The sequence below is a fragment of the Schistocerca piceifrons genome, chromosome 3, assembly GCF_021461385.2.
Source record: "Schistocerca piceifrons isolate TAMUIC-IGC-003096 chromosome 3, iqSchPice1.1, whole genome shotgun sequence".
NCBI classification, from domain to species: domain Eukaryota; kingdom Metazoa; phylum Arthropoda; class Insecta; order Orthoptera; family Acrididae; genus Schistocerca; species Schistocerca piceifrons.
In genome coordinates this window covers 740,491,005-740,505,187 of record NC_060140.1, presented here as the reverse complement: position 1 = coordinate 740,505,187, position 14,183 = coordinate 740,491,005, and the positions used below count along the sequence as shown (strand labels likewise).

Below are 14,183 nucleotides of genomic sequence, written 5' to 3'. Positions count from 1 at the left end.
CACACCGACACAGGGGGGGATCCTCCTGACGCAAAAGATGGCCGTGCATCAGGTATGTATGGCCGATGCGGAGCCGACACAAGATAACAGACTCCCTGCGAGAAGACCGCAGGGAGGAGCGCCACACATCGGTCGTCTCCTTGACAGCCCGCAGTTTATTCAGGGCTGTCATGCCACGCCACTCAACAGACCACACCCCAAGCACCTTACGGCGCAACACCAGCTGCAGGTCGCAAGCTGTGAGGCCGATCTCCAAAGCTGGGGCGTCGATCGCCCCTTTGGCCAGCCTGTCAACACGTTCGTTCCCCGGGATGCCAACATGACCTGGCGTCCAAACCAAGACCACCGAACGACCAGAACGGACAATGGCGGAAACAGACTCCTGAATAGAGGACACCAGAGGAGAAGAGGGATAGCAGCGGTCGATGGCCTGAAGGCTGCTCAGGGAGTCACTGCAGATGACGATGGACCTACCTGAGCAGAAACGCATATGCTCAAGAGCGCGCGAGATGGCCACCAGCTCTGCAGTAAAAATACTGCAGCCAGCCGGCAAGGAGCGTTGCTCAACATGGGCAGCGTGAGCAAAAGCGTAGGCAGTGCGACCATCAACCAGGGAACCATCAGTGTAGACAGGCTCACAGCCCGGAAATGATTCGAGGAGCGCAAGAAAACGGCGACGGAGGGCCACAGGCGGAACCGAGTCCTTAGGTCCCTGTGCCAAATCCAGACGGACGGACGGCCGGGGCAAACACCAGGGAGGCGTAGGTGTACGGACCCGGAAGGGAGGCAGAAGAGGGAATGACCCCAGTTCTGACAGCAGGGACTGGACACGGACAGCTACGGAAAGCCCAGACCTAGGTCGCCGTTCGGGCAGATGGAGGACCATAGCAGGGAAAAGCAGGCGACGATTGGGATGGTCTGGCGAGCAATGCACGTGGACAGCATAGTCGGCGAGCAGACGATGGCGGCGAATCCGCAGCGGGGGAACCCCGGCCTCCACCAGTAGACTATCCACGGGGCTGGTGCGAACTTCAACACTGAGGGTGACGCAGACCCATAGGCCAGGCTCCCATAATCAAGCCAGGACTGCACAAGGGCTCTGTACAATCGCAGCAGCGTGCAGCGATCTGCACCCCAAGACGTGTGGCTAAGGCAGTGGAGGGCGTTGAGGTGCCACCAGCATTTTTGCTTCAGCTGAGTAACATGAGGAACCCAAGTGAGCCGGGCATCAAACACGAGTCCCAAGAAGCGGCAAGTGTCCACCACTTCAAGCAGGTGGCTGTCGAGGTAAAGTTCAGGATGAGGGTGGACCGTCCGACACCTGCAGAAGTGCATAACTCGAGTCTTGGGTGCAGAGAACTGAAAACCACGAGTCAGAGCCCATGATGCTGCCTTGCGAACGGCGACTTGCAGCCTGCGGTCGGCGACTCCCGTAGTCGTGGAGCTAAATGAGATGCAGAAGTCGTCGGCATACAAAGAAGGAGACACCAACGACCCCATTGCTGCAGCCAGACCATTAATGGGCACCAGAAATAAGGAGACGCTCAACACTGAGCCCTGCGGGACCCCATTTTCCTGTATATAAGATGAACTAGAGGTGGCACCGACTTGCACCCGGAAAGAGCGGCGCAATAAAAAGCTTTGAAGAAAAGGCGGGAGCCGACCACGAAGACCCCACTCATGCAACGTGGCGAGGATGTGATGCCTCCATGTCGTGTCATACGCCTTCCGCAGATCGAAAAATACAGCAACGAGATGCTGACGTCGGGCAAAGGCCGTACGGACAGCAGATTCCAGCCACACCAAATTGTCCACTGCAGACCGGCCCCGACGGAAGCCACCCTGGGATGGAGCGAGGAGACCGCGCGACTCAAGGACCCAACACAAACGCCGCCCCACCATACGTTCGAGCAATTTGCACAAAACGTTGGTGAGGGTAATGGGACGATAGCTGTCCACCGCCAGTGGGTCCGCACCGGGCTTCAAGATGGGGACAATAACACCCTCTCGCCATTGCGACGGGAACACGCCTTCGCTCCAAATGCGATTAAATATCGCGAGAATGTGTCTCTGGCAGTCCCTGGAGAGATGCTTCAGCATCTGCGCATGGATGCAGTCTGGGCCTGGTGCTGTATCAGGGCAATCGGCGAGGGCAGAGAGGAATTCCCTCTCGCTGAAAGGAGCATTGTATGTTTCAGAATGACGCGTGTGGAATGAGAACGGCGTCCGCTCGGCTCGCTCCTTGAGAGAGCGAAAGGCGGGGGGATAAGATGCAGTCGCAGAGCTCTGAGCAAAGTGCGCGGCAAGCCGTTCAGCAATGGCGGCAGCGTCCGTGCAGACAGCGCCGTCCAAGGAGAGCCCAGGGACACCCATAGGGGTCTGGTATCCATAAATCCGCCGGATCCGGGACCACACGAGCGAGGGGGAGACATGGGAGCCCAAGGATGAGACATACATCTCCCAGCACTCCTGCTTACGCCGTGCAATAAGACGACGGGCCAAGGCATGGAGCCTCTTAAAGGCGATGAGGGTCTCGAGAGACGGGTGCCGCCTATGACGCTGGAGACCCCGCCGACGGTCGCGAATAGCCTCAGCAATCTCCGGCGACCACCAGGGTACAGCCTTCCTCCGAGGGAGGCCAGAAGATTGGGGAGGATGGCAGCCTCGGCCGCTGAAATGATGGACGTGGTTAAAACACGGACCACCTCGTCAATGTCACCCTGTGGGGGAGACTCAACGGCTGCAGCAGAAGTAAAAGCCGGCCAGTCTGCCCTGTGGAGAGCCCAGCGGGGCAGGCGCCCAGAAGAACGGCACTGGGGTAGTGACAAATAGATGGGAAAATGGTCACTACCGCACAGGTCAGGGTGCACCCTCCAGTGGAGGGATGGGACAAGTCCGGGGCTGCAAATAGAGAGATCGATGGCCGAGAACGAGCCATGGGCAACACTGAAATGCGTGGGAGCACCGGTGTTCAAGAGGCTAAGGTCGAGCTGAGCCAACAAATGCTCCACGGCCCGACCGCGGTCATCAGAGACAGTCCCACCCCATAGAGGGTTGTGGGCATTGAAATCGCCCAGAAGCAGCAATGGTGGCGGGAGTTGAGCCAGCAGCGCAGCCAATACATGTCGGGGGAGCTCCCCATCCGGAGGAATGTAAACAGAGCAAACAGTAATAGCCGGCGAGAGCTCAACCCTGGCAGCAACTGCCTCTAAAGGCGTCTGAAGGGGTACTGGCGAGCTACAGACAGAGTGGTGAACAAAGAGGCAAACCCCACCTGACGCTCGTTGACAGGCAGCACGGTTCTTATAGTATCCCCGATAACCGCGAAGGGTGGGGGTCCGCAGTGCAGGAAACCAAGTTTCCTGCAGAGCAATGCAGAGAACAGGGGAATCACTCAGAAGCATCCGGAGCTCAGGCAGGTGGCGGAAATAACCACCGCAGTTCCATTGGAGAATGGAAGCAGGAAGGGACTGGGAGGGCTTGAATGCGACTAAGAGGCAGACAGCACTTCAGAGCCAACTGCCGCCACCGGGGGAGAGTCAGCTGAGTCCATACGAGAGGCCCCCAAGGGTTCCGTGAGGGCGAGATCCGCGGCAGAGGCGAGGATCTCCACCTCATCCCCGGAGCCAGGACTATGTACAGCAGGCAGTGCTGAAACCGCCGGAACGTCCTTCTTCTTGGACACATGCCGTTCCTTCTTCTCACGTCGGCCCTTAGGGTGAGAGGGCTGGGAGAGCTTCTCTGAAGGAGCGTCGGAGGCTGACGACGACGCAGAAGCCCTACGACCAGCAGGTGGCGGAACCTTCAGCCACTGGCTGACATCTGGCTGGGAGGGAGAAGAAACGGAGGAAGGGAGAGCCCCGAGGGACCCCTTCCGCGAGAGAGGAACCGGCGGAGGCAACGCCGGCGGAGAAGGAGGGGGAGGAATCGAGCCTCCCGGTTGTGGAGCAGATGTCACTCCCGAAGTAAGCATGGGGGGAGCGACAGAAGAGGGTTTGCCCCCAACTGCTAAGGGGGCAACAGAGGAAGGCTTGCCCCCAGACACGAGGGGGCCAGACAGAGATACACGGCCCCGAGGGCCCACTGAAGGCGGCACAGATGAGGCGACAACCGTCGCTCGCGTGGGCGACGATAACGTGGCTGCAGCATAAGATGGTCGAATGGAAGCAGGATACAACCTTTCATATTTCAGTTTTGCCTCTCGATAAGTAAGCTGGTCCAGGGTCTTAAATTCCATGATCTTCCGTTCCTTATGAAGAACGGGGCAATCCGGCGAGCATGGAGAGTGGTGCTCCCCACAGTTGACACATACATGCGGGGGTGCACATGGAGAATCGGGATGAGAGGGGCGTCCGCAATCTCGACATGTAGCGCTGGATGGGCAACGGGAGGACATATGCCCAAACTTCCAGCACTGGAAGCACCGCATCGGGGGAGGGACGTATGGCTTCACGTCGCAACAGTAAACCATCACCTTGACCTTCTCGGGCAAGACATCACCCTTGAAGGCCAAGATAAAGGCACCGGTGGCCACCCTGTTAGTCTTGGGCCCCCTATGTACATGACGGACAAAATGTACACCACGTCGTTCCAAGTCGGCTCGCAGCTTGTCATCGGATTGTAATAAGAGGTCACGATGGTAAATAATCCCCTGGACCATATTTAAGCTACTGTGGGGAGTGACGGTAACAGGGACGTCACCCAGCTTATCGCACAAGAGCAACGCTCGTGACTGGGCTGGGGAGGACGTCTTGAGGAGGATGGACCCATTCCTCATTTTAGACAACCCCGCCACTTCCCCAAACTTATCCTCCAGGTGTTCCACAAAAAACAGAGGCTTCGTCATGAGAAAGGAGTCACCATCAGTCCTGCTGCAGACAAGGTATTGCGGTACGTAAGACTCCCGCTTGGCACTAGATCGGCGTCCCTCCCATGGCGCAGCCAACGAGGGGAACGACTGAGGGTCATATTGTGCAGCATCAAAGTCTACTCTACCACGCTTAGAGACGCTGGTGGCCGTGCGACCACCAGCTTGGTGTGATTTATTGCACTTCATTGCGCCACATCCGCCCAGATGCCACCTACTCCGAACGAGGGCTCTCCCCAAGGGCGCCACCCAGCCAAAGCAACGGGTACCTGGCCGATATCCCGTTGCCTGGAGTCCCCGTGCCCCAGACAAGATGGGCAAATACTCCTTGGCATGCATGGGGAGGAAACAGCTCTGGCATCTGTAGTGCAATCCCTGCGTGGTCAGGGGGCTACCACCAAGAGGGTACATGACGACCCCACCACAAAGGACTGGCTACCGTGCTGGATTTTAGGTGTTGAAAGGGTCCACAGTTGTCGTAGGCGCTAAGAAGAAGAGTGCGCACAAGGCGAGAAGGAGACAACCCAGAAGATGTTGGGCGTAGTCCCCCCCACACGACAATAGGTAACATGCAAGATGGTGGAGCATGATGGACCAATAGAAAAACACCACGTAAGGTGTCCTTCCCCAAATGGCACGCACTGACAACGGAAATTTGGAAAAAAAAAGAGGTCAAACCCAAGAGGGGACCATCACAGAAGGCCGAAACATTTGAGACTCCTTTTAGTCGCCTCTTACGACAGGCAGGAATACCCCGGGCCAATTCTAACCCCCGAACCCGCAGGGGGACCTTAGATGTGTTGATATAATGGTCATTAGTGCAGGTGCAAATAGAAATACAACAGTTTTGTTCAGCCATAGCACTGCCACCAAGGACCAACGCTGACTTTCATGGTGTGCCTGCAACAAGAAGCCTTTCATAAGGGGATCAAAAGGGGGAGCAGCAATTGGGGATTGAGGATTTGGAGGGGGGAGGGGGGAGGGAGGAGGGAGAAACAGGGGAAACAACGGGGAAGGGGGAAGACAGAGCAATGAGGGGAGTGGAACAGGTTGTGAGAGAGAAGAGACAGACAGACATAGAGAAATCACATCACTATCTGAAAATGTGGCACTTACCAATAGTTTCACCTTGTTCATGCACCATTGCACCTAACTCTCTCATTATTTCATTTATATCCAAAACATCTTCTTCTATCTTTCTCATTGTCTGTTCCCTCTCCAATAGCATTTCTGTTTCAAATTCCAAATTTTTCTGTAAATTCTTCTGGGCTGCCAGTTTTTCTTGTTGCTCAAAAAAGGCTTGTTCTGTGTCCTCATTATAACTGGTTGTTGATGTCTGCCTTGTGAGCAAGTGTATCTTCATCTTTTCTGCAACTTGCTAATACAACACAATTAGAAAGCAAAATAAAATAGAAATTACAAAAAGAGAGATCCCTTTTTTCTTATATCATCAGCATACCTTCTGGAATTTACTGTAACATTGTAATGCTTCCTTAAAATCACTTGTTAATTTCTCAACACGAAGCTTATTTTGCTTGTCTCCCTTTCTCACAAGAGATGTAAGTTTATGAAGATCTTTTGTAGTTTGTGCTACTATCTGATTACAACTCAACTGTGTGACATGCCTGGAAGGAAAAGATCAAGCAATTACAACCTAAAGTAATGTTGTCACCTAATTTTTATTTATTTTTAATACAGCTGCTGATGGGATATCTAAACTAATTTAAGTGATCACTATTTTCTTACACTTTGTCCCTGAGGCCTTGACTGTCTCTGTCAGTTCCAATACTTTTGTATGCTTGTTCCAGATTTTTCCAGCCATTGTTAATGGTGTATATATTCGTTGCAACACTCTCTGATAAATGCTTTACTGCTTCTGAATTGAACTGCTGACCTACAATTTCAACATTCGGTACAGTACTTGTTGATCCATAGTTTCTCTGGTAACCAGATGCCAGTGATTCTGACATTTCTGCCACAGATTCTGCGAAACAAAAATACAAGAAGGGCTGTACAACATACAGCATATCTATGGAAATCTTTATTCATAATTGGTATTCATCCCTTGGAAAAGTTCTTTATCGTAATGTCTTGCTAACTTCAGTTATTATTGGTTTATAATTAGTATTTCTTGTGAGCTTGTTACTTGTGTGTCAAAGTTTACAGCTTGATGGAGCACTGTTCGTGTGGGTGGAGAGGCTTGCGTATCCATGTGAAGCTGAGGCTATGCTGAAGGTAGAGAACCTACTGCCGGAAAGGCCTTAGCTGATGGATCAGACTAAGAGTGGCCCACAACATACTGTCCTCCTTATCCACTCTTAGTCCTTACCCAATTCCCTTCCCCAAACCAAGATGCAATGCAAACCATGGTGAGGCATGCATGGCACATGGGAAAATGTGTTGCAAACAGAGCCTCAGGGAAACTGGGCGAGCTCCCAAGTAAGTAACCTTACACCACATGGGGTTTCAGTGGTGTGGACCATGTAGATCCCCGAATCTTATGGGACCAAGATGGACACAACTGACAAAAATAATTTAAAACAAACTGAGGGGCAAACTGAGACCTCAGACACTCAAACATCAGGGTCAGGACCAATGGAATGCACTCCCACTACTGAATCAGGGTCTAAACCTGAGTAAGAAGTGGGAACTGTAACTGAGAAGTTGGATTAGATCAAGATTAAAGACTTGTCTGGGGCCCAGAGGAGGAAACTTCACAGGGAACAGAAACAAAAGGCAGGAAAAGCATGACTTCCCAAACAAAAGTGGAGGGAATTAAAAGGGCTTGAGCCCAAGACCCCCAAGAAAAAATTGTCTCAGGTTGAAGGGGATATGCAGACCCTTCAATGTCAAAGATAGGTAACAAGATGATATGGGTGGAATCTAAGACTCCCTCCTCTCAGGATAAGCGAGTCCAGAAAAAGCCGAGGCAAGAAATCGGGAAACGGATCTATGGTATTGCAGTCTCGGTTTTTAACATGGCAGTTATCCAAGAAGGCTCTCCACTGATAAGAATCACATCACAGTAGGAGGAGTTCGTGCAGATGGCCCTCTTTAAAAAGATTGGGGGGGGGGGGGGGGGGAGGGGGAGGGATGCTGGCCCAGGACCCAAATTCAGGAGGTTCTATCTAGATCACGGTGCCCTCATTTTTGTCTGTGATAAGGTGCACACGATGGAATGCCTCAAGGACAAGGTCCTCGTGGGAGGATGCGAAGCTGCTCATCAAGACGGCAGCTGAGCTGCTTAAAACTACAAAGGAATCAATAAGGTTACCAAAGATCCCTAAGGATGTCTCTCCAAAGATTCTGTTTGAGAAAATAGGGGTCCAGACCCCAAAAGTCTCGACAAAGGATTGGAGAGTAGTCAACCAGAAGGCTGTACCAGAAGGATGAACCCTGATGGTGGAGGTTGGAGAGAAGCCCCTGAAGGCAAAGCAAGAGCAAGACCTGAAATTGTTTTTAGGGTCCTCACAGATTGCCGTTAGTGTTATCAATTACCTCAAAAGCAATGATGGCAGCAAGATGGAGACTTGAGATGCTGTAGATTAATCTGCAGTACAGTAAAGGAACCACTACTGCCCTGAGCCGTCACCCGGGGTGACAGGAACTGGACATGGCCCTAATACAAGAAACTTACTTATGTAATGGAGGTGTATCGGGCCTCGGTGGTACTGGAGGTAAGTTGATTTATGCTAGAAATCTAAGGAGCTCCAGAACATGCATTTATGTGAGAAATGGAATTTCTTTCATGCCAATGGTGGATTTCAGTTCCCAGGACCTGGTGACAATCAGGATGCAGCAACATAAGGAAGGTATCATGAGGGAAATTGTTTTGGCCTCAGCATACCTTGCTTATGAAGACAGCTGTCCTCCTCCTCCTCTGGAGGTGAGACGACTGATAGAAGCTTGTCATCAGCAAGGTGGGCAACTGTTGGTTGGATATTATACCCTTGCCCACAACCTAGTGAGGAGCAGTAAGGACACCAACAGTAGAGGTGAGTACCATCTTGAATTTCTCATGTCTAACAACTTGGAGGTCCTGAATAGGGGTGATGACTACATTCAGGAACAGCAGAAGGGAAGAAGTAATTGACATAATCTTTGGTTCCATTATGATGGGCAGCTATGTCGAACAACGGCACGGGGCATTACAGCTGTCCTCATCGGACAACATGTATATCAAATTGAAGGTTGAAATGCGAATCAGACAGACCACGGCCTATAGGAATCCCAGGAAAACAGACTGAGACATATAGGAGGGACCTTGACTTAAGTTTATCAGAAATTAAAACCTCTATAAGGAATCCAGCAGAGTTTGAGGAAGTAGCAGAGGCTGTCACCTCTGCCATAGTGACCTGGCATGAGGCCACCAGGACAACTGTGCAATCACCAATAAGTGCACAAATAGGAGTGTGCCTTGGTGGAACAACAACTTAGAAATGCAAAGAAGACTGGTACAAAGACTGTTTAACATTGCGAGACAAAGAACAATGGGTAAAATATCATGAGGCCCCTGTTAACTACAACCTTAAAATTAGACAAGCAAAGGAGGCATCCTGGAAGGCATTTCTGTGAGGAGGTGGAGGGCACAGCTGCTCAAGCCAGACTTCACAAAACCCTCACTAGAGTACCAACTAATCCAGGAGGTACATTGAGGAAGGAAGATGGATAATATACAAAGACAGCACACGAGACACTGGATTGGTCCTCAAAATTCATTATCCTCAATATGCTCTGGTGGATAACACAGACCAGAATGCGATCCATGAGAGAGAATGGTTCTCAGGCATTCGAAGAGAGGACTGGGAATCAGCCAAGGAGTGTATCGACTTCAGTAAAATCCAATGGGCGGAGGGAACATTCCAACCGTTCAAGTCACCTGGCCCATATGGAATCTTTCCAGCTCTTCTGCAACAAGCAGGAGAGAATCTTATGAGTCCTATGCAGGTTATTCAGGGTTAGCCTAGAAGCAGAAATCATTCCCAATGCCTGGTGGGCAGTGAAGGTTGTCTTTATTCCAAAGCCAAGGAGAACTGATCATACCAAGGCCTAGGATATGAGACCAATCAGTTTGTCCTGCTCCATTATTAAAACATTGGAAAAAATGGTTAATGTATATTCTGAGGAGAGGAGGCTAACCAGGGCTCCTCTACATTCTAACCAACATGCATATCAACCAGGTAAATCATGTGAGACAGCTCTCCACCAACTCATTGAGAAGGTGAAGAGAGCACTTCACTTTCAAGAAATAGCCCTCTGCATCGTCCTGGACATCAAGGGGACCTGTAGGAATACAACCTTTGATTCCATGGTTAGGGCAGCAGAGGTACATGACCTCGGGACCACTATATGTAGGTGGACCAGGGCCATGCTTAGTGGAAGGAAGGTAGAGGCCACCATGATGAACAAAAAGATGGTAATTAACACCAATAGAGGTTGTCCACAAGGAGGCATTTTGTCCCCTTTATTGTTGAATCTAGTGGTGAATGAAATCATTGAGGAACTAAATTCCAGACAATGCTTTTCCAATGATACGCAAATTTACTGACACAGTCAGGAATATGGCACAAAGTGCGATGGACATTGTGCAGGAAACAGGATCTAAGGCTTAATCCTAAGGAGACTGTTGTTGTGCCATTCACGAAGAAGCATATCCAAAACTCAAGTTGGAATCTAAAGCTTTTCGATGAAACTCTACCTGTGAAGGGGATAGTGAAATATCTAAGGGTAATCTTATAAGAGAAACTAACATGGAACCCTCACTTTAAGAGCATTTGCTCCAAGGCGAAAGGTACTCTAGTGAGTGCTGGTAGAGCTACTAAAGAGCTTGTGGCAACAAAACTGGGCCCTCAGCCCCAGAGGTATGCACTGGATATACACCACAGTGGTTAGACCTAGGATCTCCTACAGGGTCATAGTGTGGTAGAAGAAGGTAGAATAGCAGGTTACAGCTAAGGATCTCGCTAAGGTGCAGAGACTGGCCTGCCTAGCCATAACAGGCAGAATTAGCAACACACCAATGACTGGGATGGAAACCATGCTGGACATGTCTCCATTACACAGAACCACACACTAAAATAGTGAGTGAGGTAAATATAGGAATGGTTGCAGAAATGCCGGCCAACTACATAATAACTCCCAACTGCTTCAACAAGCCTTACAATATAATAATTGTAAACAGGGAGCACTGGGAAAAAACAGTTCAACACTGTACGGGAGACTGTCTGGTTCACTGATGGGTCGAAATCAGGCCAAGATGCTGGGACCAGGATGTACGGGGTTCAGCCAAGACTGGAGAGCATCATCTCTCTAGGAAAACTGGCCTCATTATTACAAGCTGAAATACTGCAATCAGGGTGTGTTTGGAGGAGAATATGCATAGGTGCTACAAAGACAGCCTGACATCCAGGCAGCCCTGAAATCATTGGCAGCTCCTGCAACAAGATCTCGGATTGTTGCAGAATGTCACAGGGCTATGGTGGAGCTAGGAGGAAGCAATAGGGTAAACCTAGTGTGGGTCCCTGGCCACTCAGGGATCGGTGGCAGTGAACAAGCCAACAGATTGGCCAGGATGGGGGCAAAGACTCCATTCATCAGACTGGATCCTGTCCTGACAATCACCAAGGCTGTGATCAAATTAGAATTATGATACTGGCTCAGAAGACAGCACATAGAATACTGGACCAAGGTCTATAAACAAAAACATGGCAAGGTAATGATGTCAAAGCTGTGTTTTAAAAGAAGCTCTGTAATCCTGAGCTTGAACAGGAAAGAGATTAAACTCACAGCTGGACTGATGACCGGCCATGGGAATTTCAAAAAACACCTACATACAATGGGTATAATGGAAGAAGACCCTAAACATAGGATCTGTGATGACAGTGAAGAAACTGCATCACACCTAATCTTCGAATGCACTGCATTGGAGAGCAAGAGAGAATTTTCGGGACAACTGTACCCGAAGAAATTGTGTCTAACGAAGAACTGATAAAGGGACTCCTTGCACTATTTAAGGGCATTGGTTGGCTTTACTAGATATACAGAGAGTGATACTGCACAATAAACTCGGTTTTGGTGTGGGAAGTGGTGGGTCAGACCAAAGCTGTTTAGCTGAAAGCAGAATGAAACAAATCAAATCAGTTGAGAGTAGTAGGCACAAAGTGAGGCAGAGTCGTCACTTAATAAATGGTGGTGACTAAAACGACAGTTTCCTATACGCATCTGGGCTAGAATGACCACCTAACAAAGTGAGGTTTGAGAAGATGATGACCATGCTACTGGGACAGGTTTAATATTCTGAAGCTTGTTGCCTTGGAGTGAAGACCACTGTGTGCTCCAAAGCGATGCTGCATGCTGGCAGACAGCAAAATGACGACCATCTGAGGACAAAGAATGACTAGTATTACGAAGGGAGGAGAGCAGCAGCTTTTGCAGCAGCATCAGCAGCCTCATTCCTTGACACACCGACATGACCAGGAACCCACAGGAGAAAAATGTTGGCTCTCCCCACAATAAGTGAGTGAAGGCATTCTCAGATCCATTGTACTAAAGGGCAGACAGAGTACACAATGCAAAGGCCCTGAAGGGCACAGAGAATCTGAGCAGATGACACAATTTGGAAGCCTATGTTACTGGATGTATTGGGTCGCTTAATAAAGGGTGTACAGCTCCACGGTAAAAGCCTATTACTGGTCAAGATGCTGATACTGAAAAGGATCATCACTACGTACAATGTCACACCTGACACTGTGATCGGCCTTGGAACCATCAGTGTAGACGAAGACACTGTCCCCAAGCCACAGGTGTAGTGCAAGGAACTCACTATACACCAGGCCAGGAGCAGTGTCCTTAGGAAGTGAATGTAGTCTGAAATGAACAAGTACCTCAGCACAAAGCCAGGGTGGTGAAGAATTCACACCCACAGGGTATGTGGCAAAGAGCGTAAAGCAAAGCTGTTCAAGCAGAAAAAGATAAACTCCGGAAGGCAACACAGAAGATGGGTGCAGCCCATACCAGTGGTCAAGGGAATCATCAAAGCCAAATTGGAAAGAAATGTGGGTGTACTCGTGCTCTAGCAGATTAGACTGGGCTGGTTGAAGATATCTATTAAGAGAGAACCTCTCAGACACGGGTGTGGAGAGCCCCAAAGGGGATAGTGGGATGGAAGAGATGGGTCAAAATAAGGGGCCAGTCACCGCGGTAGCTGCTGAGTGCCAGAATTCAAATGTACACAACGACCAGGTTCAGAGGCTGGAGGATCCTGGTCCATTAGTTCGACAGAGCAGTTGGTATTCCCCTTCAGTTGGCCACTGGACTGGTTTTTGGCGGTGTGACCCGGTGAATTGGAGATTGGCCAGGTGAGGGTATCTCATTGTGACACCTTTGAAGAAGAATGTTGAGGTGGAGAAGGGGAAGATCTTTTGTCTTTGTTTGATTGCTTAGAGCCTTGTCATAAGTCAGGTGCAGACTCAGATGTTGGCTGGCTAGAAGTGCACAGAAAGTCATCATAGGAGTACTCCTTTTCAGATTTCCGAGCTTCTGTTTCTGAAGCACATGATTTCACTAGCACAGGAGAAGGTTTGTTGGCACAGCATGCGCCTGTAGCAGGTGCAGATGAGTTTGTGACACTGGAGCTGGATAATTTCATGACCTCGACACTAAACTAGAAGTTACAAGTCTTTGTAGCCATGTCCTCCGTAGGTTGGGGAGTACTGAGAACTGTATTGTAATTGCCAGAAGATGGTGTACAAGGTTTGCAGTTAGCCAACAGTTTCCGAAAATGTGAGTACGAAATTTTTCCTTTACCTGGATCTCCTGAACAGCTCTCCCATTGAAGTACATTGTCCAACCACAGAAAGAAGCAGCATGATCACCCTTGCAGTTGATATAATAAGGCGAAGGAGGTGGACATCACCCTCATGAGCATCCCTGCCAAAGGTCCCTGCCACATGTTACACATTTGGCTGCATTTTCACAAGATTCACGGGTGTGTTTGTAGTGCTGACATTCACAGAAACATGTGGGCTTTGAATATATGGTCCGACAGTAATAGCTTCGTAGCCAGCTATAATTATTTTATGAAAGTACCACATGGCCAAAAGTAAGGAACAGCGTGTATGTTGGCACTAATTTTTTATCAACCCTTTTCATGATGCGGTGAACTGCAGTCAGTCCCTGGCTGTTATTTCGGCTTCAGTCAGGCCATCAAGCAGCCGAGTGTATATGACAACATGGGAGGAATTCACAGTGCGGGGAGCTTCTGCTATGTGAACCTATATTGGGCTGGCTGAACACAAAATGTCAGGCCTGTGATTTG

General features: G+C 49.9%; 1 protein-coding gene across 1 annotated transcript in view; it reads right to left on the bottom strand.

Annotated features, from left to right (window-relative positions):
- LOC124788026 (syntaxin-7) overlaps positions 1–14,183 on the bottom strand; it is a 98,351-nt gene that overhangs the window by 48,575 nt on the left and 35,593 nt on the right. The window contains exons 2-4 of the mRNA XM_047255086.1: positions 6,614–6,851; positions 6,327–6,492; positions 5,984–6,245 (exon numbers count right to left, since the gene is read on the bottom strand). Coding sequence (XP_047111042.1) covers positions 5,984–6,245; positions 6,327–6,492; positions 6,614–6,837 — 652 coding nt within the window. The 5' untranslated portion in view covers positions 6,838–6,851. The remainder of the gene's footprint in view (positions 1–5,983; positions 6,246–6,326; positions 6,493–6,613; positions 6,852–14,183) is intronic.